The sequence below is a fragment of the Alnus glutinosa genome, chromosome 9 (assembly GCF_958979055.1).
Source record: "Alnus glutinosa chromosome 9, dhAlnGlut1.1, whole genome shotgun sequence".
Lineage (NCBI taxonomy): Eukaryota > Viridiplantae > Streptophyta > Magnoliopsida > Fagales > Betulaceae > Alnus > Alnus glutinosa.
In genome coordinates, this window is record NC_084894.1 from 532288 (window position 1) to 559075 (window position 26788).

Here is a 26788-nt window from a genome sequence, read left to right on the forward strand (position 1 = left end):
TTTTAGTTCAGGAAGCAAACATTATTGGCTTGGGTGTTGGAGGGTTCTTGACTTCTTGTCATGGGGTTGAAGAAAGTAGTCAGATGATGTCTACTTGTAATGACTTTCTTCCCATTCCATTATCGTGGGATATATATATATATATGTTCATTTAATTTTCATTTCAAATATAATACTTATAACGTATGATCCAAATAAAACTTGTTAATTATTGCTGAAAAACTTGTAATGAGCATGCAATAATTTGCAGAAGATTATGTTACTTGTTCGTGTGACTAAAAGTAGAATAATGTTTGCTGCATAATAAATATACACACTTTGTACAACAAAGCTGACGTAAAAATTTGTTGTGCAACAAACATTAATTTACAATAAAAGCCATTACTTTACAATAAAATGAAAAAATAAAAATAAAAATTCACGTTAGCTTTGTTGTATGAACTGTGTACATTTGTTGTGTAGCAAACATTACTCTTAAAAGTATGATTGACGTACTGTGGATAATGAAAGAGAAATCATATGAAAAAAAAGAAAAGTAATAAGAGATTTATAAGATAGTAATGCGTAATTGAAAGTATAATAAACATTTGAGGAACCCTAAAACCTTCGTGATAGGGTATTTTAAGAATCCTAGGCCTCCATGTAAACAACAATAATAATTTGGCAATAATACGTTTCCTTCTTCTTCTTCTTTTCTGTTTTTTTTTTTTTTTTTTTAAAAGAAAATTCAAGTTCAATGTTTTTAAATAGATTACAAGAATATGTAATAGAATATGATTCTTACAAAATGATAATACCATAAATTAGCCTAGGGTTCAAACCTTGGGCCTAATTAGTAAAATGACCACCCCACGAATAGGTCTACTCCATATAGAGGGCCCATAAAAGTCTAGGAGTATACTGCGTGACTAAAAATCTGACAATTTTTATTGGAAACCACCTCAAAATAAGTCGGACATAAGAAAGGTGAAACTCATGAAAAGATTAGGTACCCTATCTCTTTATTAAGTCTAATAACATTTTCTCATTATTCACTCTCTATTTTAAGGATATTCTACTAATTTAAGAATTAGATGCTTTCCTTGCTACCGGTGATGATTACATTTAATAGTGATTAATCACAAACTCAATGATAATTTTAAGAGGTACATCATTTTTGGAGAGACATGAAAGTGACATAAAATAGACTTCTAGCATTACTTGGGGTGGTTGTGCCCAATAGTTGCCGGACAAGCCTTGCCTTCACAATTGCCTTGCTTTCGGATAACAGAAACTGTCAGAAAGTACAACATTTTAGATGATTCTAGCAGTTGCATATGCTTTCCCCACATTAGGATCAACATCCATCCGTTATCTTTCACCACAATCGATTTTTTTTTTTTGGTGGGCTCCATATGCAGACGCAGATGCAAATGTAGGCAGAGCTATCAAAGCCCAAATGGGCATTTCCTTCTATCGTGACAAGTCGTGACAAGAAATGGTTGTGTGGCCACCCCTTTCTCAAGGCAATGGATGATTGTGCGACTACTCTCATATAACAAGAGTTAGATATTAGAAATTAAAGCTACAAAGTAAGTAAAAGGGTGGTCAGACCACCCAGCTATCCCTTTAAGGTTGCCGTCCTTTTAAGGGTGAAACAGTGGTTGGCCTTCTCGAGGGTTGGTTCAGCCATCCATTTACTTTTTTTTTTTTTTCTTTTTTTTTTTTGAAGTTTATGTGACAAAATCAGACCGTCCATGCTAGATCTTAAAAATTGCAGCCCCCTTGCAATTCCAAGTAATAAGAGAAGTGTATGTTGGCTACGTGTAGCAATGCCAAACATAAACAACTTCAAGAGCCAGAGCCAGAGCCAGACGTCAGACGTGGATAAAAGTGGGAGCCATGCCACATAGGACAACTGTATGTTGGCTACGTGGACCAATACCGAACATGAAACCAGTGCCTGGTTCCCCTAACCTCTAACTACCGATTGAAGGACCATACATGCGAGCTCTCTCGTACACAATTCACGTACGCTCCGAGGATTCTGTGTTTCTGTTATCAGAGATTCAGAGCTATGGCAAGCACTACTTCCTCTATACTGCCCCTATCAAAGCCAGATTTTCCAGTCCTGTCCTCTCAAAGAAGCAAGAAGATTATAGCGTCATCAACCATTTTTTGCAGAACCCGTCTTCAAGAATATCCAATTCTTGGCCGATTTTCGAAGTTTCATCGAATTAGTACAAATGGGTTTGTTGTACTTTCTCGTTCCAACGATCAGGTTGAAGAGATTGGTCTTTCTAGTCAGGAAAAGGCATGGAGTAATGACCCCAAGATTGAAGTTCAAAGCCGGTAATGGGTTTCAATCTCTGTTCTTTTGAAACAAGCTTGGATTGTTAGATTCTGTTTGGTTTCCAAGAAATTAATGGAAATGAAGTTATAAAAGTATTATGTTTGTTGGGTTTAAAAAAAATCAATTTATCAACTTGTTTTTATGAATTGGACATTTGCATATGTGTATTGTGTTCAACTATAGAAAATTAAGTTCAAATGTTGTTGAGTATACACGTGGGAGTATGTTAAATCACCACTTATCCCCAAAGCTTAAGCTAATAGGAGGATGTAAATTTAATCACTTAATCAATACTTTAACAATCCCTCTAATGTGTGGGCTCAAACTTCATTTTAATAGGTGAGACCAGACATGTAGAATATTTAATTGAAATGAGAGGTAAATGACGGAGTTAAAGTTCGAATTTAGAACCTTTAGCTCTATACCATGTTAAATCACCACTTGTTCCAAAAGCTTAAGCTTATAGGAAGAATTACTTAATCAATATTTTAACAGAGTATAAAAAGATTCCAACATGGGATGGCACGACCTCATCCGTGTATGAGGAAGCATGTGTTTGGAAATTTGCACAGAAGCTAGGCTCATTTTAAAGTTCAAATCTCTGTTTAGATTTCTTTTTGATAAAATCGTCATAGGCTGATAATTGTGTCTTGTTGATACGACTTTTTTTCCCTCTGTATATGTTGTTTCATTCTTGAGAAAACCATTTTTCTGTGAATGAGTCCTAGATTGGAAAGTTTCTGTTCTTCATATTGTAAACTATGTATCAATTAGGTATTTAAAGAATTTTGGCTCTGAATACCAACTTACGTAATGAGAACAAGATGCTGTTGAACAACTACATGGTTTTTTTGCATCCTATGACTGCAAAAGAATTATTATTCTGGATTGTTTGATCTGACCTCAACATCGAGTAGTAATACAATATATCTTGGCTTCTTCATTATCAATGGGCCACAAAAATTGTCCTTTTAGTATTGGATGTACTGAAGATGACCCAACCACTTGGTTGCCTTTAGGTTTGTGCCTCCTGCATAGAAAGAATTATGTCTGTTGATAGTCTTGTCCATTCTAGTTGGTGGAAGATTTCTCTTTGATAAAGAGTGATAATCTTGGGGCTGGAAATGAACCTAAGTTCAAAATTTAGGTGGTTCTAACAGTGAAGGGTTTTGGGTTGTTTCCTATTTCAAAATTTTGTGGTTGATCACTCTACAGTCAACATACTGACGCCTATATCAAAATAATGTGGAGATCTAGTATGCTTTGTGAGGGCCTCCTTGTGTTTACCCTTCCCCATGAAGTATTAGACTCCATAGAAATTACTGTAGAGTTTCTGTTGTCCAGTTCAAAATTTTCCATTTTCTGCTTCTTTTGGATTTATATTGTGCCCTTAACAGGATATATAGTTTTGTCAAAGTATAAATAAATTAAATTTTGATGATAGAAAAATAGGAAAGCCATAGCAAAAAGATGTGGTATTGGTGCAGTTTCTGTATATGTACAAATCAAAACCATGGCCGATCTTTACTCAGAGCAGAGCATAAATTTAGAAATGATGATGACTAACTTGCTTTATTAACTTGTTTGCGAAAAAGCTTTGCTCCTATTTCATGTAATTTGCTACCCACAATATGGGGGTCCTTATTCTGTATCCTTTTTGTGTTATTTTTATTTTTCTATGTGGGAGTCAATTATTATGTTTATCTTAATTTGTAGTGGAATATCTTTTTGTCTTGCAGTATGTGGAACTGGAGGGGTTATTCTATTCGCTATCAGTTTTCTGGGAACAGTGGCCCTGCATTAGTTTTAATTCATGGTTTTGGAGCAAACAGGTCTACATCAATCATATTTTGCTTCTCATTAGCAGACACCTAATTGCTATAGGTATTAAATGCAAAAATTATTAAGTACATTCATATTTCCTATAAATTAATGTACTAATTGCATGCATGCTTTCTTTCATACTAATTAGTAAAGTTTTGATGCATGCATGCGTGCAAAGTTAAAATGAGATAGTTGTATATGGTTTTATGGTTCGCCTTTGGTGTCAACTACTCTGGTAGTGGATTATATTGTGAAGCTTGTTCAAGTTTGAACCATGGATGGGGATCAGTTAATCGTAAAACTGCATTTCTATTGATTCATCCTCATTGAAAATCTCTGTCTACTCTTGTTTCTGTCAAAACAGCACCACAGGGAAAATTTGTGTAAAAATTACGAGTGCAAACTGAACTACATTTAAGTGGTCCATAATCTTCCTTTTTTTTAACACAAAAGAAAAGATCAATCATCAAATAGGTGGCTATGAGAATCACAAAACAAAGGAGTTTTATAATTGTAGCTAAAATCATCCAGATTGATCACATACTGATGGTCCCACTTGGTATTAGGTGTCACAGACTCACACCGTGCTATGCAGTAATCAAAATTTTCATGAGATGTTCACAACTAGTTCGAAAGACCATAACAAATTAGTATAAACTAGAGCTTTTTAAGCAGCTCTGAAACAAAGGAGCAGAATGGATAAAATGTTCAAGTTGCTACATCTAAAATGACAAGGAATTACGATTGGTGCAACAGTGTTGGTCTATCATACTTCTCCCTTGTAATTTCTTTATGTTATTTAAATATTAACTAGTGTGATTAGTATTCATTATTTAGAATTAAGAAAGTGAATTCAAGTTTAAAAGAAACTAATTTTTTTGGGGGGGTATAAGCCTAATCTTCTTAGTTTATTCCCACGGGATAAGCCCTCTTCCCACGCTTATCACCAGAAGTCGAACCTGGTCCTTCCACCCACAATGAGAGGGATTCTGCCATTGGTCCAAAGGCCATTTACAAAAGAAACCCAATTATCAGAGATGTAAAACTCACTATTCATTGACACATTTAAGAGAGGGCATCACTATATATTCTTTGCATGTGTGCACAGCACGTCTGCTTGTTTTGGGTTACAGATAACAGTTTATATCAGTGGTATGCATGGAACTTTACCTATTGTAGACAATGCCTTCTATTTGTTATGGGTATGGACCTTAAATCTGGATTAGTACCTAGCAGTACCAATAAATATTGGTTGGCACATATCCGTATAGGGAATTGTGAATAAAAATTGGTTACCATTCTGGATCCATGCATATGTTTGGTAATGTGTTAGGATTATGGTTGGAGAATCACTGATGTATTGTTAAGGAAGACTCTGCAATATATTTGTGGAGATAGTCACATTGACCACTTACCAAAGGAAAAAAAAAGTGACGTTCACATATTTCTCCAACTAGATTACTAAACTTGATCTTTATACTTGTGGTAAGACCAAGAATGACAATGCAAAGTCACATTATTGTTAGACTTAAGAGGTCATAAGTGGTAAATATACCATTATTCAAGGATAAGATACGTATTTAAGATTGAAAGGTTATATGGGTTCAGTTCATCACAAGTTAACTCATGCAGAACTATATTCTTGATCATTATGATTAGAAAATAAACCAACTAGTGGAACCAGTTAGATATTCAAGCAAGGAATCAAAGTAATGATTTTTGAAAGGTCTAAACCTGTGAATGACATGATGTCTCTGTGAACCTTCCCTCGAGCTCGCTTACGGCAATATGCATACTAATGCCCATAACTCATAATATATAGAAGAACATGTTCGTACCTTCTGCTTTGAAAGGAATAGAAAACTTATGCATTCTAGATCACTTTGAGGAAATCATCTTAATGCACTCCTCAAAAGTCTGAATCCTCCATAGCTTGTTCCCTGAAAGTGTTATGCACTAATGAAGCGCTTGCATCATTCTTTGAGGCTGGCCTTGTTTCTGTTTTTTTATTATTATTATTATTATTATTTTTTTTTTTTAAGGTTTTTGTTTTTGAGCCATTGTCTCATATAGTAATGAAAATTAGAGTTACTGTCTGAGAACCGAGATAATATATCAAATATCGTCATTTAAAGTCACTTATTAAACAAATTTACATTTTTTTTTTTTAAAAAAAATTTCAAGCTTTTGGTAATGCTATAAAATCTTCTTTACATTAAGATTGTGTCAATCTCTATTTCTGGAAAATTAGGTTAAAAGATGAATCACGGGGGAAAAGAAAAGTATAAACAAATTCAGAAAGGTGTAGAGATAATGGAAAAATCCTTGATTTACAAGACCAAGTCAATTTGAATTGAAATCTATTGCCCATGTATGAATATTTGTACACATTTTTTTTACAAGCATATTGCAGAGTGGCCCAAATCAACAAGAAAATTATAAATAAGTAGTTATGCATCATGTGATCAGTCATTAGAGTAGAGAGTAAATATCTAGCAGCTGAAACTGATTTGCATGTCCAAGGAACTGAGAACAGGCCCAATTCTTTCTGCAGGGTTTTGGTTGCAATCTAAAAGCTTGAACCTGATGTGTTGGTCATTGTATTGCTTATAATTTCCATTCTTCAAATATCTGCATGTTTAGCTTCTCAAGGTTTATGCATGTTTCAATCTATTAAATGTTGATTGCTCAAAATTTTTGTTATCCAATCTCTTTGAATCTATATTTAATGTGACTGTTAGTACTCGTGACTCAATTCTGGCTGGTTGCAGTGACCACTGGCGGAAAAATATTCCAGTTCTGGCAAAATCACACAGGGTATATTCTATTGATCTTATTGGTTACGGATACTCGGATAAACCAAATCCTCGCCAAGTTGGAGACAGCTATTATACATTTGAAACATGGGCTACCCAACTAAATGAGTTTTGTATTGATGTGGTTAAGGATGAAGCATTCTTTATTTGCAATTCCATTGGAGGTGACCACCTTTTTTATGCTTCTGCTTATGAATTAAGCCGTGGTTATAAGCCTTGAGCTTAACCATTATGCATTTATTTATTTTTTGTAAATCCTTTTATTTCTTAGCATGTCTACAAATCATTTTTGAGCAATATGCAATCATAGAACTAAATTTAAATTTCATGACATTTTCTTCAAATATAAGAACCACAAGCATTGGTTTAATTTTACAAGTGCTAGTTATTAAGCTAAAATCATATTTCAGTTGAGTCTAATACGGTTCGCTGGTTTTTATTTCGTTATAGTGATTCTATTTGGGTTTGAAAGTAATGTTATGCACCCTCCACAATGAGCTATTCCGCCCATACTTAGACAAGTCAATAGAGTGGTCAGTAGTGGGATTGAATACCTGGATCAAATCAAAGTTCACGCCGTCCAAAGTAAAATAACATATATATGTGAAATAAGCCCTCTTATGCGTGGCTCTGCTATATATGTCCTATTCTTCACACATAAATATCTAGATCATCTCTGACTTTCCGGTTGATATGTGCAAACTTGGAACCAAAGTCGCTTACAAAGTCTCAAACAAGGAACTTGTATCCTTCTTTGTATTGCTAATTGTGAAATATGCTGGCAGGCTACCCCTTTGATGCCATTGGAAATTGCTTGCATCATAAGATGAATGCTAAACAATCTTGGCTGTCCTGGCTAGACTTTGCTCATACACTACTTAGAGTTTCATCTCTTGTGGCATTCCATAAGTGCATCTTTTCTTTTCCTTTCTTGTCATGTTCATTTGTTTTACGAGCTTAACTTTATAATATTATAGTTTCTAACCATAAAGTGCCATGCATGCTTATTATTGTGCTTTCCTCTCTTCTTTCATTCATAATTGTTGCTTGGAATTGTATTTCTACACTATTATGTTTTATACATATATCAGGCGACCAGAAGAACCATTGTCTTGGCTTTTGGAGGATGTGATTAGGTTTTCGTCTTTTTACTCTTTTTTTTTTTATTTTTTTATTTTTTTATATATTTTTTTTTTATATTTTTTAATATTAATATTTATATTTTTATAATTTGTGATGGGAAGATACTGCTGTAAAATATACTTTCCCTGTAATCCTTGCACCATTTTCTGTCATGCTGGTTTTCAATGACAATGGGACATGAATATTCCCATCAAATATTGGTCACCTCATTCAAGCCCTTTCTGTGGAAACTAATGAAGCCTTGGATCTCACACCGTTTGTAACTTCAAAGTTTTAAGGTTGATCGTATGACACCCTCAAAGATTTCTTCTTCTGGTGTTTATGTAGGACTTGTTGGTCTTCAGGCAGCAGTTATGGCACCAGAGATCTGCAAAGGCATTATCCTTTTGAATATATCTCTTCGTATGCTTCATATTAAGAAGCAGCCTTGGTTTGGAAAACCTTTAATCAGATCACTCCAGAGTTTGCTGAGGTACAAATTTGACCAATAGTTTCTTTGTATCAACTATAAGAGTTTTAATATCTGTAGACTTTGTGATAGTCACATCTTTGTGCCAGGAATACTGCTTTGGGCAAATATTTCTACAGAACTGTTGCCACACCAGAATCTGTGAGGGGTATTCTTTGCCAGGTACTCATCTACATCAAAAATGATACTTCTAATTTTAGGAATTAGTGCTAATGAAATAAAGGGCTGATTTGAATTTTATCTAGAACCAATTTATGGTAGTTCAACACACCAAAGTTCACCAAAATTTCGTTACGGTTCATAATTTTACTTGAAATTTTCATTGCGTACTCCAAGATGTCACTGATTATGCAATGTTTTCAAGTATTGTCAATGTTTTCCAAATTTGGCAAGGCTTCCAAGTCCTCCAGAAGGCCAGAATATTATTCTCCTTTGTTTGTTTGTTTGTTTGTATCCTCTCATGGTTTCATCTAAAAAAAATAGGCTATAGAGGGATAAGTGATTGGGTCTACAGATGGTGGTTTGATAAAACTTTTTTGAGGGTGCTTTTTTCTTTTTAGTTGAAAAAGTGTTATGATGTGACATAAATATGAAAGTAGTTTGTAGTGTTTTGTTTTTGGAATTATTTGTTAATGCTTCTGCTTCTTTGTTAAAAAGCAAAAAACTTCTCCAAAAAGCTCTGTCAAATGAGGCCTTATTTTTGCTTCCACTTTTCCTTCACCTCTAGATTTTGTCTCCCACAGTAATTTGTCATCTATAACTATCTATCAACTTGTTTTGAAATGGAATAGTAGCATAGAAATAGTGAAACTGGGAACATAATCGACAATCCATGGCTGGTACTCATTTTGTCTCAACCATAATTTGTCTTCTATAGTTATCATCTATAGACAAGTTTTGAAATGGCCGGAATAGTAGCATAGAAATAGTGAAACTAGGAACATAATCGACAATCCATTGGACAAGTTGAGTTCGAGGTATACTTTGTTGTTACCATAAGTTTCCCTTGGAACAATGAAGAGATGTAGGCCTGTAATGATCAGGCTTTTAGATTATAGATCAATCTGAATTTAGACTTTGAAACATTGTTGACGCTGAACCTAATCTCAGGTCCTTACATTTTAAGCTTGGATTTAATTTGACAACCTGTCGGGTTTGATTCCTCAATCTGCAGTCATCTGATTGACATACATGCTCCCTTCACTCCAGTATTATGGCTTCATCATTGATTCCTTGCTAAAAAAAGTCAGGAAGTTTACAGCTCTTGACTTTTCACAAGTAAAATGATTTTATGCATATAGGTGGAAAAGTGTAGCAAGTATTTGACAAGTTGGCAAGTTTGTCTATGCATATAAATGGATGTGCCAAGTGTATCTATGGGAAAAGACAACGCATGCTATAAGTGGGACATGCTTGAGTATGTTGTCTTTGAGTTACCATGCTGCGTATTTTTTGCTTAAAAAAAGGCTTCCTTGAAAACTGAACCTCAAATTGTGTAAATTGTATGAGATTTCACTTTTGGAGTTGAGATTCAGGAGATGCTGTGGTGTTTCAAGTCAAAAGAGATATTCTAGAGACAGAAAAGATTTACAAGTGAAAATAGACTGACGATTGATGGTAGAAACAGCGGTGGATCTGTACACGCTGGGGAATGTAATCTTGTCCAAGACCTATTCTAACTAGCATGTTTAAATGAAAATAATGAATCAAGCCATGCCCTTGTTGGTTGTGATTGCTTCTGATGAATTGCATTTCAGTGTTACCATGATACTTCCCAAGTGACAGAGGAACTAGTTCAGAAGATACTTAATCCAGGACTGGAACCTGGTGCTGCAGATGTGTTTCTGGAGTTTATTTGCTACTCAGGTGGCCCTCTTCCTGAGGAACTTCTGCCTCAAATAAAGGTCAGATTGTTGAACTGAATTATTATATCTTAACCACTTATCCGACTAGTTCCAAGTTGTGGTTTCGAATCTTGAGAGCAGCCACTTCATGCCCAAAAGAAATATGCTTAATTGTAGGACTTGTATCCAAGCCATCCTCCCAGGACCCATCTAACTTGGATGAGCACTGGAAAATGACCCTCTTTTTTAAATTTTAAATTTTTCTTTTTCTTTTTACAGTGTCCTGTTTTAGTAGCATGGGGTGACAAGGATCCATGGGAACCCATTGAGCTTGGAAGAAACTATGGGAATTTTGATTCTGTAGAAGACTTTATTGTCCTCCCCAATGTTGGGCACTGCCCCCAGGTTCTCTCTCTCTCTCTCTCTCTCTCTCTCTCTCTCTCTCTCTCTCTCTCTCTCACACACACACACACACACACACACACACAAACCCCCGCTGACCCACACATACAAGCGGGCACATGTGGAGGTCTTAATTTCATGGTGTTTATGAACATAGAACCCATTTTTAGGAGTAGTCATCATCTGACCAATTGGCTCTCCTGTACTACCGTTCGAACTAGTGCGGCGGCATATTGAGTCTAGTAGGAGACGGACAATAAAATTGATATGAATCCAAAGGTTTTGAGGTGTAGGGGCTGTTAGGCTTCTTAACAGAACTATCTATGCACCTGCCACTATTTTGACTCTAAATCGCTGGTTTCTGGTGTTCCATCAATGCAAAAAATCCTTTATAAACCAATTGTGGAAACAAATGCCCTTTTCTCTGCCCCTACTTAAATATAGTCGCTCATGATTCAGATTTGTATATGAACCTTGTAATGTTTTTGTTAATAATAACTTTTTTACTTTAATGATTTGTTGTCTGGAATGAAGGACGAAGCACCACATCTTGTGAATCCACTTGTCGAGTCATTTGTGGCACGCCATGCTACACCGTCTGCTAGTGTCTCCACAACTATCTGATCCAGTGGCATCTCAGTTTGTTGCTGTTTCTTAGTGCGTTCAAGGTGTTTCTGGCTTATCAAGTTATCCTTTCTCAAGGCACTGCTAATCAAATTCCACGTTCCCTTTTAAACAATATATGTTCAAGCGTGGGGTTAAGCACTTCTTTTTGTGGGGGAGTATGCTTGAAAAATGTGGCCTTTCAGCCAACCCGACTACCATGTCTTTAGAATCCTTAGACTTGGACCACTCCTATTTTAAATCTTCAAATTTTGTAATTACATTTTGTAAGACTATCTTCTTTTCTGTTAATATATAATATATGAAGTTTTGGCTAAGCAATTTTTTGCTTGTTAAAGTCTCGTGCACCAAATTCATTGGTTGGTTTATAGTCATCCCTGTATAGAAGGATAAAAGACAGTGCTTTCTAGGTGCACCTTCTTGTGATTAAAAAAAGCTTATGGTGGAGGGACCCTTCAATTATTGAAGTCTTGTCAAATTTAGCTTAAGTGTTGCAACTTGAACTTTGTCAATTTCACGTGAATCAATTCTATAATTAATTGATTAAAAGCAACTCTACAGTCCTATTTGAAGGATGTCTACTCTACACAGTTATGAATATGTTGGTGAACATATGAACAAAATGGATGTAGTTTGTATGCTCAAGGACTTTTTTTTTTTTTTTTTTAATTGAATGAAGGAAAAGCTACCATATGCTCAAGGACTTGAGTATGTGATAATGAACTATGAAGCAGTGAAATGAAAGACCTCTTTCCCGGCAAGCAAGAAGCTTGCGGTGCCTTTTGAATAGGGATGACAATTTGTGTTTGAACGTTGAGTTTAGATCTTGTCGTGTCGAGGTATGGATATAATGCGACCCATTTAATTAAATAGACTAAACCCCTCAAATCTAAGCCGTTAATTTTATATCGGGTTCGCTAGTCATATTTGTTGCCATTACATATTTGCATATATAGGAGAGTTTTGTGACAGCGGTTGCACACATTGTGAACGCATGCAAAAAAAAGTTTAAACATGTCTGTAAGGGCGTTTTCAAAAATTGGAAGCAGGAAAATTTCAAGATTCCTTGAAAATATCTTGATCGATTACATAAATCTTCAAAATATAGTATCTTTCACAGTCAAAATCATGGACCAATCTACCATTGAAAATGGCAGAAAAAAAATCAAAAAAGGGCTAGTAGTTTTTTTTTTTGTTTCTACTGTCTTCAGATTCTTTTCCGAGTAATGGGTTTTTCCAGAAATCCATGTTGAGCCACCAACAATTCATGTGAGAAAGAAGCTTTGAAAAGCATATTGGTCACGTACACTTTGCATAAACAGATACCAAAAGAATGGTTGATCTGATTATCTTTTGGTGTCTTTCTGCTTCCTACTTGTAAATGTGGATCTCACCAATAGCAATCGACATGATTACTGAAGCAACATAATTAAGCATGGGATCTTTTGAATCAATCGGTAGTGGGCTCACCGTGGCTCCCACATCATCATCACTTTTAACGCACGCTTGAAACCCCAATTTTATACCATGGCCATGCCTATCATAATTACATCATGGATGATGAAATAAGCATCATTTACAAGTGTACCAATACCCAAAAAACAAAAAAACAAAAAAGAAAAAAAGAAGAAGGCTAAATAGAGAGATTTTGTTAACCTCAACATGGGTTTGGGTTTATCTCTAGTACGATCAACTGAGTGTACATGATCATAATGCCCAATACTACTCACAAATTGAAGGAAAAAATAGTGCAAGATGTCTAGATATTGAGTCCAAGAACAACACAGAGAGTAGGGTTAACAATTCGTGTTCGTGTATTGGATTTGAATCGTGTTGAGGCATGGATATAAGACTATATAGGTCAACACTAATTTGATCCGCATTTAATTAAATGGGTCAGACCCCTTAATCATAACATGTTAATTTCATGTTGGGTTTGCGGGTGGTCGTGTCAAAAATTGTCCAACCTTATGTAATATGTCGGGTTCAGGTTATATCGAAATATGGGTATAAAAATATTACTGCATAAATTAACCGTAACCCAATTTGCCTAACAATAATTGGAAAGCATTAACGATCAAATATATTGAGTAAGTAACTTTCGAGGAAACTGTATAAAGCAAGCTGAGATTCTACATTTTTTTAATGGTAGAGCCTAGAGGGTTTATGTGCATGGGGAGGGTTATGATCCCCTTAGGTCATCATCCCTAAAAAAGCCGAGTTATATATATATATGATGAAAAAGAAGGACCGTAAAGAACTATGTGACGCAGATACAAGTAAAGCATGACTATATAAAATCAACGACCAGATGGGTATACTCCTTTTAATTATTTCTTTAAGAAAGCTTATGACTTAAGAGTATTGTTGGCCAAGAAGTGATTGAAGCAGTGATGTACGTCTTTCTTTTAGAATGGCAAGTTAATTAGGGAGCTTTAATACCACTATCATCACAAGTCCAAAAGATTCCTAGTCTTTCTTTTATGGAAGACTTCAGGCCAATCTCTTGCTGCAATACAATATATATAAGTATGGCACTGTTTGTTAATGTTTTTTAAGGGTGTTTTTTGTTTGAAAAAAGTGTTCTGATATGACTTAAATGTGAAAACAATTTTGAGTGTTTTTTTGTTTTAGGTTGTTTGTTAATGTTTTTGTTTTGAAAAGAGAATATTTCTAAGGCTAGAAGCTTAATTAATTAATAGCACCAACCAGACAGAAATGGAGGTGAAAACTTGTGTTAGAACCCCTAAGTTTTATATTGCTTTAAATGGAAGGTAAGTGGGGTATTTTTCTCCTGTGAAGGGATTAAGGCAAAGGACCTGTTATCACCTTATTTGTTTGTAATGGGAATTAGGTCACGTTCATGCATCAAGCAACCCGACAGAATTTCACCATCAAAGATATGTCTGCCCTCCTATATCTCATCTTAATTAGCTTGCGGATGACTTTAAGACTTTGTCTAATCCTGACCATCAGGCATGTTTTAAACGAGTTCACTGATCTGTCTTAAGAATGAAGCCTTCTTTAGAGAGAAAGTGTGGCGAACAGAAACTAATTCCTCTCAGTTATATGGTTTAAAGAAAGAAAGCTTTTATATCAACTATCTTGGCATCCTTATTTCTAGCAATTTTTCTGAAAAATAGTTGTAAGACTTTATTGTAACAATTTGCCCCAAACAACACAATATTGTCCGCTTTTGGTTCTCTTGAATCAGACTTGAGGTCACCCATCCTGGTACTGCTATTGCAGAAACACGCTTAACTGCAGAGTTCTAATAGGTTCACGGCCAATCGGCCATCACGGCTTTAAAACGCGTTATGTTAAGAATGGTGCAAATATACATATAAGTACATCTCAATTCCCAAGCGATGTGGGACGTCACATTAATCACCCCCTCTTGGGACCTAGCGTCCCTGCTGGTGACCCTCATGGGATTCTCCCATTCTTGGCGTCCCAACGAGTGCCCGCCGGTGACCCCATAGTCTTGTGCATGTTCCCCCCATCTCAAACTGAGCAATTACTCTGATACCATTTATAACGATCCACTTAAATGACACAATATTGTCTGCTTTTAGCTCCCCCGAATTAGACTTCCCAGAAGGTCACCCATCCTGGTACTGCTTTCGCAGAAGCATGTTTAATTGGGGAGTTCTGATAGGTTCACGGCCATCACAGCCTTAAAACAAGTTGTATCAAGAAGGGTGTCAATATATATATATATAAGCACATCCCTATTCTCAGGCGATGTAGAACGTCACATTTATTAGATAAAATCTCTGCTAGGATCAACGCTTGGAGTGCGAAAGGGTTTTGCTTTATAGGCACAATGCAGTTGACTCAATCTAGGCTATATGAGATTCAAGTATATATACTGGTTATCTATTTTTATTCTACTCAAGAAAATCATCAAACAACTTGAGCGAAAATTCAGTACTTATATATAGTGGTCTAGCTCAGATGAGAAGGCAAGTGATGCAAAAGTTAGCTAGACTGCAGGTTGTCTCCCAAAGAATGAAGGGGTTCTTGATTTTAGAAGGCTGCTAAATTGGAAAAATACCTCTGTTATGAGGCACATTTGGTCCTTGTTTGCAGAGGAAGGACTTGTTAAGAGGAAAAATTATCTACTTTGTCAATAACCCTAGTGAATGCTTTTGAGGTTGGAGGAAAATTCTGGAAATCAGAGAACTTGCAAGACCCCTTTCTTAAATTTTATAAAGACACTGGGGAATCAATCTATTTGTGTCATGATAATTAGCACCCCAATGAACCTCTCTGTTTAAAAAGCATGGTGTTAAGAGTAGTTTATGTTAATCTATCTAGTGTATATATACTATCTTCTGGTGTTTGGAGGTGGCCCGGCTACAAGATCAGATGTAGTGGTGGAAATTAAATATAAGCTCTCAGATCAATGTCATTTAGGTCTAGCTAGAAGATCGTGCTACCTGGTCTATCTCCCTTGAGGGACACATCAATGCCCTGCCATATGGGTTTAGTGCTATAAGAGGAGCTATATATCCTCCCTATTGTTGCTTGGTGGAAACTGGTGTGGTAGTCCAAAGTCATTCCTAAGCATAAGTTCATTGTCTGGCTTATAATAAAAAGCTAATTGTCAATTAAAGACAGTTGTTGCTGCTATACCCGGAATTGGATTGTAAAGGTGTTGTGTAGATATAGGGTTGATAATTTTTACACGACTCACGAAATCAGTACAAAATTAACGGGATAGGCTTGAAGAGTATGACCCGTTTAATTAAATGAATTGAATTATGATTGACATATATAATTTTTCACCCATACCTCGACATAACCTAAGCCTGACACGTGACATTTAAAAATGACTATTTTTTACATGACTTGTAGACTTGACATGAACCTAATATGAAATTAGCGGGTCAAGGTTGAGGGGTTTGACTTGTTTAATTAAATGGATCGAGTTAGAATAGACTTATATAATCTTATATATACTCATGCTTCACGTGTCGAACCATGAATTGCCACATCTATATGGATGTATATATGTTGAGTCCCATTTGGGTGTGCCCTACCTAAGATTATCTAAGCTATATAAAAGATTTGGAAGAACCTCAATTATGACTAATCCTTTTGGAGTATTGCGTAACTTATCTCTCAGTCGTGATCAATGGAATTGGAGCTAATTTGGTAATGCTCTATGGTCCGGGACACTGCAACACAAGGAGGGCTTGATGGTGACCGTAGGATTTTGAGTGATTGAAACAGATTGTGATTACGCCATTGGACTGTGAAGGCATTGTGCAAGCGTGGATACAGTCAGTGCGTCTCAAAGTCGTACAGTTGCGGTGGGGTTATGTGTTTTCTGTTTAGGAGTACAGACGCAGTGTTCCTAAGAGAATTTGACAGATCTCAGTAAGCAGGCAGATTGTTCATCATGGGATACAGAGTTTCAATGGGCTGTAACAAATTGGAGGTCATTGAGCTTAATTACTTGGTCCACACATAATATATCTTAAATGGACTGAAAGGAACATTAGAATCTATGATGGGTACTGTAGAAATGACTATTCTCTGTTTCATATACAAATTGTGATGATTTGAAGGATAAAATCTGGTTTTCTGAGACTAAGAAAAATCAGTGCAAGGCCAGATTATTTGTCAAACAAATTAATGGGGTTTGTGTTTTCCATTAACTAGCTCTTTGTAGCTGATTTCTTCTAGCTCTATCTCTTTGTTGAATTATAGTTCTGTGCTATTATATTCGTCAATTAAAAACAGAAATATTGTTGTTCTGCCACCTCAATAGGAGGGCCTAGGGACAATACGACAGCACCAAAAAATCAAAAAAAAAAAAAATGTGTGTGGAGAAGTGACCTTTTTTGTGATACAAACTAATCACCAAACACAAACACCTAGTAGGATGCTCCAAATCCAAGGACGTACGAGATGAACCTCCCCCTGCAATCTGCATCACAAGCAGGTGAATAGTTATTATTGGTGCACCCACCAACTCGAATCTGATAAAGAAAACAAAGATGGAAAGAAAGAGAGAATCCCATTTGACTCAAAAACTTGAATTATTTTGATTCATATGGGCCATGAACATGATCTCTCACGTGTCACGCACGTCCTACGCATATACTACTTTGATCATTTAATATTATTATAGTCATTTATAATATATATTAATGTCTAGACTTATGAGAGGACTTGGTTGCATAGTGAATATTTTCTGTAGTTGTTTGGGGTCAAGAGAAAATGGGCGAGTTCAAAAGGGTCTGTGTCTTTTGTGGGAGTAATTCAGGGAACAGAAAGATATACAGTGATGCAGCTCTTGATCTTGGAAGAGAATTGGTAAGTACTCTCTCTCTCTCTCTCTGACCCTCTCACTTTTGTACATACATATATACAGACATACACACAGCCCCAATAGCTGTTTTTCAAAGATTTGTTTTGAGGGTTTTAAAAAGGTGATTTGCAGGTGGAGAGGAAGATGGATTTGGTGTATGGAGGAGGGAGTGTTGGGCTGATGGGGATGGTTTCTCAGACAGTTTTTGATGGTGGATGTCATGTTCTAGGGTAAGAGATAACAATGGGGAGCAAATAAACATTAAACTTGCTTTTTAATGTATTTTCCAACTCTCTTTCTAGTGCATATATATATATATACACCAAGAAATTTGGAAGAATTCCTCTTGTCATCTTGTTTTTACTCTAACTTTTCTTTTTCCATTTTTTGGTTAGAGTTATCCCAACTGCACTTGTTCCACTTGAGGTATGAACATCTCTCTCTCTCTCTCTCTCTCTCTCTCTCTCTCTCTCTCTCTCTCTCCCTCTCTTGTGTGGCTATGAATACTTGAGACATTTTTCCCAGATATCTGGCCATGCAGTGGGAGAGGTGTTGATTGTATCAGATATGCACGAAAGGAAGGCTGAAATGGCTTCTCGATCTGATGCTTTTATTGCTCTACCTGGTATGCAGATATACGTGATTAGAAATGAAGAAAACACAAAATAAAATAATTTCATTTGCAAAGATATTAATTAATGCTTATTTTCCTGTTTTTCTTTTCTCTCTTATATGTAAATTATATGAAGGAGGGTATGGAACCATGGAAGAGTTGCTTGAGATGATAACATGGTCTCAGCTTGGAATCCATGACAAACCAGTAAGTCTAATTGCTTCTCTTCCCCAAAGTTTTACCATATTCTTACTATGCATGCACAAGTTGTAAAGTTAAAGGTTTTTGTTAAAATATTAATTTAAATATTTAAATTTAATTAATTACCTTGTTCTATTAACTTTAACCTTTTGAAATAACTGTTGATTTAATATATTGCCGTACTAAAGAGTATTACTTATCAAAAAAATATATTGCCGTACTAAAAACATTTTACCATCTAGAAAGTACAAACTTTGGTGCATGCATTTAGAGTTTCAAAAATTTCCTTAATATCGGCTACATACATAACAATGATTAATGCTACTATTTACTACCATTTTACGCGGAATGACGATTTGGCGTGACATGTACATTTCAAGTATTTTTTTTTTTTTTTTTTATTAAGTGACTGGCATTATAACTTAAAACACGCCGCGTCATGTCATGTTAACGGGTATAAAATAAATGTATACAATTATTAACCTTAGCTTAACACTTAATTAGGTCATGCTAGGATTAGGCCATCTCCTTTAAAGGTAAAGACATGAAGTCATGTGACGCACAAACCCTATCTAGGAGATCTAGATGAATGATTATTTTTGTTAACCAGTAGTAGTGACCTTTGATAATAGCATTAAACTATTTATTTCCTTCAAGCCCCCGAAAATGGCATTAATATATAATTAGGTTGAGGAATCTTCCCTGCTGCATGCCAAATGCCAAATGCCAGTCCACTTATTTTTAAAACTTATTTTCTTCTTAAGTTAAAGATAAGTTAATCACACTCATGAATTCACGTTGCTTGTAATTTGTTTGAGTATGAATGAAAACTTGAACTAGATTTGACTTGGTGATTTAAAAGAATCAAGGTTGTTCACCTTGCAAGTTTAATTTATTATATATATTGTTTATTTAGATGCAACTTGAAGGTAGAATTAATTAATTGCATTTAATACTACTTCTAATCAACTTTAGAGAAAAACAGTGCTTGACATCAACATTCTTGGCTGCTTCTGATTGTTTTTGTCGGTTTTAAAATGTGTCTTCAAAAAACGAAACACATCAACTTAACTATAATTTGGAAGGGTGGATTTTTTTTTTTTATGTTTTCAAATCACAATTTAATTTTAAAATAATTACTCTAAAAAGAAATGTTTTGTACAATTTTATTTAAAACCATATTTTTTTACCTGATAAATTATAAAGCCAAACGGACCCATGAAATAGGTTTTGACCAAAATTTTGCTCCCAAAAATTAATTTTTTAAATATTCTTTTTCACCTTCTTGCCCTTCTTTATTTATCCACATGCTAAACTTGATTTTGGGAAGAGTAATCTGCATTTTTAATTTAGGCCAAATAATACAAAAAACGCATGAGATCAGGCACGTAGGGTTACACCAACATTCAGGAAGGGTTCACTTATTTATTATTATTTTTATTTTTTTTTAAAAAAACCTATTCCGGCACTTGTAGTAAAACGCCGAGACATTTATTGGCGCTTTTGAAAAATTGTCGATAAATATTTCATATTTTTACAACACTTGTTTTAAGAACACTGATTTACGAGATTTATTGTCGTCCATAAAAAGTGCAGGAAAACACCATTTACATAAGCACTTATTCTGGCGCTGAAATAGAGTATATTTTTAATATTATATTAAACCACTAATTGTCCCAAAAATTAAGTTAATAGGAAATAATAAATTTAATCATTTAATTAACACTTTTAACAATAAATAAGAGAAAAACCCTAATAAAAAACGAATGTTGTCATATAGTAAATACTTGTTCGACATTTTAATTCCAAGATGTTATTTTCACAACATTTAGCTAATATCCTTAATCCTTCTCAAAATCCACACTTCTCTCAAAACATATTATTTAGGATCTAAATATCCAGTAATTTGTTGTTTGGATTGCTAGTAATTTACGTAAAAAATGTGAGAAATCTCCTATAAAGTCCGTCTACCCAAATAAGTAGGCGGACAACCCGAAATTTGTTTGGTGGGAATCCAAATCATACTATTCATTCTTGTTTATAACAAAAAGTCTACTTAATTAGATTCTTTATAGATCCTCACCATTGGTAGAAGTTCCACTTTTCCCATTAAAATGCCATAGAGTGCTTGGCCCATTGAACAGATCGAAGACTCTAGAAGAGAGAGAGAGAGAGAGAGAGAGAGATTATAGTAAGACATGTTAGTGCTGGAAACCATTAGTTTCTAATTCTTCTCCCAAATCCCAATTCTTGACTAAAACAAACTGTTTAATTTCTTAATCAGGCCAATCAAATTGGGCACGAGTTGGATAGCTGTATGTGGTTATTAGCTAAGATCTGGCCCTTGAACTCGACAGCTGTCCTAATTTTGACAGGGATCGATGGCAACGGATTAGACTTAACACCCATTTTAAGACCCATAATTAACCTAATCTTTTCTTTGACAAACTAGTTTATACTTTATAGTGTCTTTCTTGTCACGGCAGTCACTAGATATCATGCATTGTATGGTATCAAAATTCAAATGAGAAAAGATTCAAAAGTACACATCAAAATGAGGTCGGTGAGATCAAATCCAATAAGAGCGAGCTTTGTTCTTTCAGTAAAAAACAATAGTACAAGGAAAAGGAAGACATCAACTCCAATGAGCTTGACCTTGTTTTTAAAGTAAAAAACATAATTAAACAGGTTTAAGTAACTAGGAAAAGAGGATTAGATATAACGCAACGAGGTTGTCCATTGCATATGCAACACGTAGGCCATACGTTGTCTAGGCTCCACCACTTTTAGTTGTTTTCAATTGTAATGGATAATCTCGTTGCAAGTGATTTCTGTTTAAAAAAATGAATCTTGATTTTACTTGTTTCTTACCCTGAATATTAACATCTTTTTTAGCCAGTTGTCACACATTAAGCTCAAAAATTTGATACAAGCAAATCATACTTAAATTCTGACAGCAAAAATAGGTTTAACGAGCAAGAAAAAGAGCATTGGAATCCAGTGCAATGAGGTTGTCCATTGCATCTAGGCCCCACTTGTTCGAATGGTTGCCAAATGCAATGGGCATCATCATTGCACAAAATTTAGGTCGAAAATGAAAAATCTTGACTTTAAAAGTTTCTTACCTTAGGTTTTGACATTTCTTCTTTTTCGCCAGTTGTCATACATTAAGCTCAAAAGTTTGACGGAACAAATTATGTACTATTAAAACCCCCCCATCACACTCATATTTTGGTTGCAAAAACAGGTGGGTCTCTTAAATGTTGATGGATATTATGATTGCTTGCTGGGATTGTTTGACAAAGGAGTAGAAGAAGGATTTATTAAGCCATCTGCGAGGGACATTATTATATCTGCAAAGACTGCTCGAGAGCTGCTACAGAGGATGGAGGTACTAAAATACTTTCCTTCTACATGAATGACAAACAAACTATTCCAAATTTTCTACCTTATAAAACTGCAAGAAAGATATTTAATCACTGAAATACTTGACCAAAAAAAGAAGAAAGAATTGCGGGAATCCTTCTTACGTGAAAATATTGCGATCACCGGCTTACTAAGTGGGTCGCTTCCTATAGAATTTTTAAAAGTATTCTCAATTACTTCCAATTTTTTTTTTTTTTTGGATTAATAGTGAGAAAGACTTACTTTTGTAACTTTTCTCTTTCCTATACTGTTTCGAAAAAAAATATAGAAAAAAATAAAAATAAAATATAATTGAGGCTGTCATAGGTATGGTAGTTCATAGTTATCCTGACTGGCTATGACAGAAAACTTGGTCACCTTAATGCTTGAGGGATGTTACAACTCCAAGACCATTTTTTTTAATGGATAAGATAAAATTCATTAAAGTTAAAATAAAAAAGATACAAAACCCCTACAACCGCCCTAATTAAATGAATATAGGGCTCAATAAAAACATTTTTTTTATTAAAAAAAAAAAAAAAGGAAATAAGCCGATGAATTGGCCGGGTCCAATATTTTCTCGGCCCGAAAACCAAATAGTCGTAAGATTAACAGTTTTTGAAACAACCCAAAAGATGAGCTACTTGAAAAATTATCTGTTGCGGTAGTGAGGGAGCTTGGATGCCACAACGGGAGGATTGTTCTGAGATTGACCGAAGTAGATTGCCCAACGACAAAATAGTTTACTTTGAATTGGGTTTTTCTTACATTCCAAACTGAAACGAAGGTGTTAAGCAAGCAAAGACATTTGAGGAAAACATGAATCGACTACGGCAGTAGCATTTTATCATATGGGCATCTGATCAGCATATCATTTCTCTTATATCACTTCAAGAGTCAAAGTCATTCATTTGTTTCTGCAGGAATTTATACCTCTTCATGATCAAGTAGCACCAAGACAAAGTTGGAACATAGAAGAAAACCACACTGAAAGTTTGTAGCTGATCCCTTTCATTTGCCCTCCAAGAGGACAAGGGAAGGGCATATTGCAGGAACATCTTTCCAAGTGGCCGTTTGAATTGCATGTGCAAGCAGATAACATAATAAAAGAAAATTGATATTCCAAACGGAAAAGTGTGCAACTTGTGAGCAGAAACCCTTTCGTGATTTGTGCTTGATTGACTGAGTTAACAAACTGAATGCTTATATAGTGATATTTACCCGAAAAGGAATAAAAATATATAGATTGAACATGTCATAAGGGCTGGGAGTGTTCTTGATACAGCATAAAACGGATTCGAATCCCAAATTAATGTGAGAGATCTCTTATGTAGCCCATCTACCTGAGTTGTTGGGTAGATTGTTCGAGATCTACTCAGACAAATGAATCCCGTAGAAGCTCTCTCATATTTACTGTTCAAATTGCTAGCAATTCGACTAGTAAAATTGCTTAAATCTCTATCCGTAGAAAACAGTGAGATGAAGAACAATACTTTATTAGCCAACAAATCAAACCATTTGTAAGCTGTAACATGGTTGAAGCCCATCTAATGGACTTTTTGCATATTTTTATTGTCATGCATAATATAAATCACAGTACAAATGCTTGGAAGGTACCTACATTGCCACCACTATGTTAAGGATCTTTCCTTCCGGGGAGGAGGGAAAGGCACCCTGTGTTGCTCATTAATTATGTATCCAATTCCTATTACAACACGTCAACAAGTATAAAGAAAGAGAAATGATTGGTTTTATTCTTTTTGCACATCTCTTGTTCATCTCCATACAAGAAATGTACAAATCTACCGATACAGATTTAATGGTGAATTTACAAAAAAGAAAAAGAGAATGTACAAGAAAATGATACAAAACACCTCTCATAAAGAAATATTACAAGGTAACACAGGCATCATCGGTTCATAGACACCAAAAATAAATTGAAAGACACGAGTACATGAACTGTAACCACAAGCCAACAGGGAAAAATTACCTCCTCCCGTTACATAGGCGAAAAAAGAGCACCTCATCTTCGATTGTCATCCCATCTAAGAGGTGAATTCCGGTGCATATGCTATAAGGAACATAAGCTTCATTGATGGTAGAAATATCATTTATAGAGCTCTCTCTTCCTCTGAATTTCCTGATTTTTTTTTCTCCCCCTTTTCACAATAAAGTTAGTTCTCATCCTATGTGGTAAAGAGCCAAATGGGGAATTCTTTTGCAAAACTTGGGACTGGGAGTGTTCATTGGTCGGGGGCTTGTCATAAAATAGTACAGATATTGGCTTTTCATAAAATAGTACAGATATTGGCTTGTCATAACTAAAGATCATCAATACAATAAAAGAACATTCAAATACAGAAAAGAAACCAGAATTGACTTTCCTGAAAGTATCATTCCGAAACTGAATCTAAAAAGTAAAAGACATTTCAATTCAAGTAAAAAAACATTAAGGGATAGCCGACCTGTTCAACATGTATTAATTCCATCCTTGCAATCTTTGGTCAAATTATAGAATGTTTCCACACGTGTCTTTCCCCTGTAAAGGACCTCAGTATCCACTGCAACTCTCATGTATCCATCAAACTCAACTGGTCGTCCATTATTTAGACCCGCCGTCTCATTGTACCACTCACTTGTATTTCCCCATAATTCCTTGTAATCATCAAGCAAATGCACCTTGTACTGAGATCTCAATTTATCAAAGTAATTGTAAAACGGTTCATTGGTGGCTATGTACAGATTCCTCCAAGGTTGAATCATCCCTTTCAGCTTTGCAAGGAGCGCATCAGGGGTTGTATCAGAATCCAAATGAGGCCAAAGCTCATTATTCTGTGCTTTCTCCCCTCTAACCACATGAACTGTATCAAAATCCCAGTCCATTCTCCCGCTGATCTCGGAAACAATATTCATCAATCTCTTTGATTTCCAAAGAGCGTGCCACGGTCTCTGGATGTACTTAGCAGCTTGCCCTTCACATACCCTATACCAGTAATTCTCTGGCTCCGGAGCATCAAACTGCCTCCATATAATTGGGTTCTTATCTTTCTTGAGTTCAATCGGCGTCACCTTATGGCTCACAACCTTCTTAATTGGCAATTTCCTCTTATGGCTCCGATTCCATTTCTTCCAACCTGTCAAAAACTCACCTTCCTCCACAATCGATGCCACCTCCTTAAGATGCTCAAAGTCAAAATAATACCGAAAATCCTTTCCCTCCTCATCTTTATTACTCGGATTATAAGGCGCCGCCAAGCAGATACTCAAATCCATCACGAAGGTCCTATTCAAAAACATAGCTTCCCCTAAACCACACAAGAAACTCCAAAGGTAATGATTCATTCCCTTACAATAATCCCCTCCGCGCGAATAGTACAAGTACCTCCCCTTGTTGAAATTCATCACTGACCCTAAACTTGGGATTGTGTCATTGATCTCCTCATCCCGGACAGGTGGGGCAACCTTAGCATTATTCCCACTGCCCTTCCTCGTGGCATTACTGATTCTACTTCTAGGCCGCCGTGCATTAATACCCGAATGCCACGCACCCGCCTGCACCACTTTATACGTACAATTCTCCCCAATTCCAATCTTAAACCTCCTAAAATCCCTATACTTCCTCCAAGATTTCTCTTTCTTATTCCTAAACCTCCATGCCACATCACACTCATTTGATTTTGACCCCTTAACTGGGGTCTGAAATTCCAAGAACACAATGGATTTAAAAACCCTCAAATTGAACTTCTCAACCGCAATCACAACCCGAGGGTCCGAACAATTCACCGCCTGCCCCAGTTCGTCGCAACCCAATTCCGATTTCGGGGTCGAACTGGCGATTTTCTCTTCGGTTTGCTCGATCACCGCCTCGGTGATTGGGTTGTTTGCGGGCGACACCGCCCGAGCAGGTGCCGAAAGCAAATCTTCCCCAGTTTTGAGGATGGAATTGTCATTTTTGAAGGTGGCGTTTTCAGACTGGGTGAATAGCTTGGTCAGGGCTGGAGCAGACTCCAGCCATGGATCTGGGGGTTGGTAGGTTATGGCAATTACTGCAAATATGAGAACTGAGAACACAAACACTGAGAAACACAGATTGCTTATCAGTTTTATCAGGTTCTGCCCAATGGGCTCAGCGCTTGGATCCGCCTCTTTCATGGGTTTGTCTTGAAAGTCTTGATCTTTCAAGAAAACCCCAAACCCCCTTAGTTTTTGTTACAGTGACCGATCGGATCTTGAAATCAGTGCAAGAAACACAAGTGGGTTTGTGAAAGAAACTAAAGAAAGTGATGAAATTGAAGTGGAAAGAGAGAATGGGGGACAGCGCTTTTACTTACAGTTGAAAATGGGAGATCTATCTCTGGTGGGTCTCAGCAGAGCTGTGATGACTTTGTGTTTACTGATCTTTCTTCCTTGGTGCTAATTACATAGAGCCGTTTGTTCAGAGCATGTTTCAAGCTTTTGTTCCTTTGTTTAGAAGCCAAATGAAAGGGGGGTGTTGGATTGTCTACATCAGTGAGTTGGGTACCCCGTTACTCTTATCATGAGCAAGTTGCCATGTCAGCGTGATATATAATTGCTTTTCTTATTTCAAATTTTTTTTTTTTTTTTTTTAAACCCAAACTGCCGATTAAATATCATAATGAAATTGCTAAAAGAGCAAAGACAAAATTCACATATTTTATAAATAAAGTAATGTTACATATTACACATTATTTTGCTATATTGATGTGATAATGTTCGCCAATTCTTGAATCAGTTATTATTAAAAATAAAATAAAAATTTAAAAGTTGATAAA

At 35.8% G+C, this 26788-nt stretch overlaps 3 protein-coding genes across 3 annotated transcripts; 2 read left to right on the top strand and 1 right to left on the bottom strand.

The window, feature by feature from the left end:
* Window positions 1–1821: 1821 nt before the first annotated feature.
* On the top strand, window positions 1822–11771 carry LOC133878497 (pheophytinase, chloroplastic). The gene is made up of 8 exons (XM_062317054.1): window positions 1822–2331; window positions 4072–4164; window positions 6928–7136; window positions 8443–8587; window positions 8674–8746; window positions 10342–10488; window positions 10708–10833; window positions 11365–11771. Exons 1-8 carry the CDS (start codon window positions 2057–2059, stop codon window positions 11452–11454), a joined length of 1158 nt encoding a protein of 385 aa, XP_062173038.1. The 5' UTR covers window positions 1822–2056; the 3' UTR covers window positions 11455–11771.
* A 5855-nt stretch (window positions 11772–17626) lies between these two features.
* Window positions 17627–23248, top strand: LOC133878534 (probable cytokinin riboside 5'-monophosphate phosphoribohydrolase LOGL1). Its single transcript, XM_062317094.1, has 7 exons — window positions 17627–17781; window positions 17909–18006; window positions 18172–18202; window positions 18302–18401; window positions 18526–18596; window positions 21838–21981; window positions 22919–23248. Exons 1-7 carry the CDS (start codon window positions 17686–17688, stop codon window positions 22994–22996), a joined length of 618 nt encoding a protein of 205 aa, XP_062173078.1. The 5' UTR covers window positions 17627–17685; the 3' UTR covers window positions 22997–23248.
* Window positions 23249–23844: 596 nt separating this feature from the next.
* Window positions 23845–26482, bottom strand: LOC133878533 (uncharacterized). Its single transcript, XM_062317093.1, has one exon. The coding sequence runs from the start codon at window positions 26145–26147 to the stop codon at window positions 24465–24467; it is 1683 nt and encodes a 560-aa protein (XP_062173077.1). The 5' UTR covers window positions 26148–26482; the 3' UTR covers window positions 23845–24464.
* Window positions 26483–26788: the final 306 nt, after the last annotated feature.

What these genes read in the sequence shown, in the direction of transcription:
- LOC133878497 (XM_062317054.1), top strand. Translation starts at nt 2,057, where the DNA reads ATGGCAAGCACTACTTCCTCTATACTGCCCCTATCAAAGCCAGATTTT. An exon ending in CATGGTTTTGGAGCAAACAG is followed by an intron (nt 4,165 to 6,927) that starts GTCTACATCAAT and finishes GGCTGGTTGCAG; the next exon opens with TGACCACTGGCGGAAAAATA. An exon ending in ATGTTGGGCACTGCCCCCAG is followed by an intron (nt 10,834 to 11,364) that starts GTTCTCTCTCTC and finishes TCTGGAATGAAG; the next exon opens with GACGAAGCACCACATCTTGT.
- LOC133878534 (XM_062317094.1), top strand. Translation starts at nt 17,686, where the DNA reads ATGGGCGAGTTCAAAAGGGTCTGTGTCTTTTGTGGGAGTAATTCAGGG. An exon ending in CTGCACTTGTTCCACTTGAG is followed by an intron (nt 18,203 to 18,301) that starts GTATGAACATCT and finishes CATTTTTCCCAG; the next exon opens with ATATCTGGCCATGCAGTGGG. An exon ending in TGCTTTTATTGCTCTACCTG is followed by an intron (nt 18,402 to 18,525) that starts GTATGCAGATAT and finishes AATTATATGAAG; the next exon opens with GAGGGTATGGAACCATGGAA.
- LOC133878533 (XM_062317093.1), bottom strand. Translation starts at nt 26,147, where the DNA reads ATGAAAGAGGCGGATCCAAGCGCTGAGCCCATTGGGCAGAACCTGATA.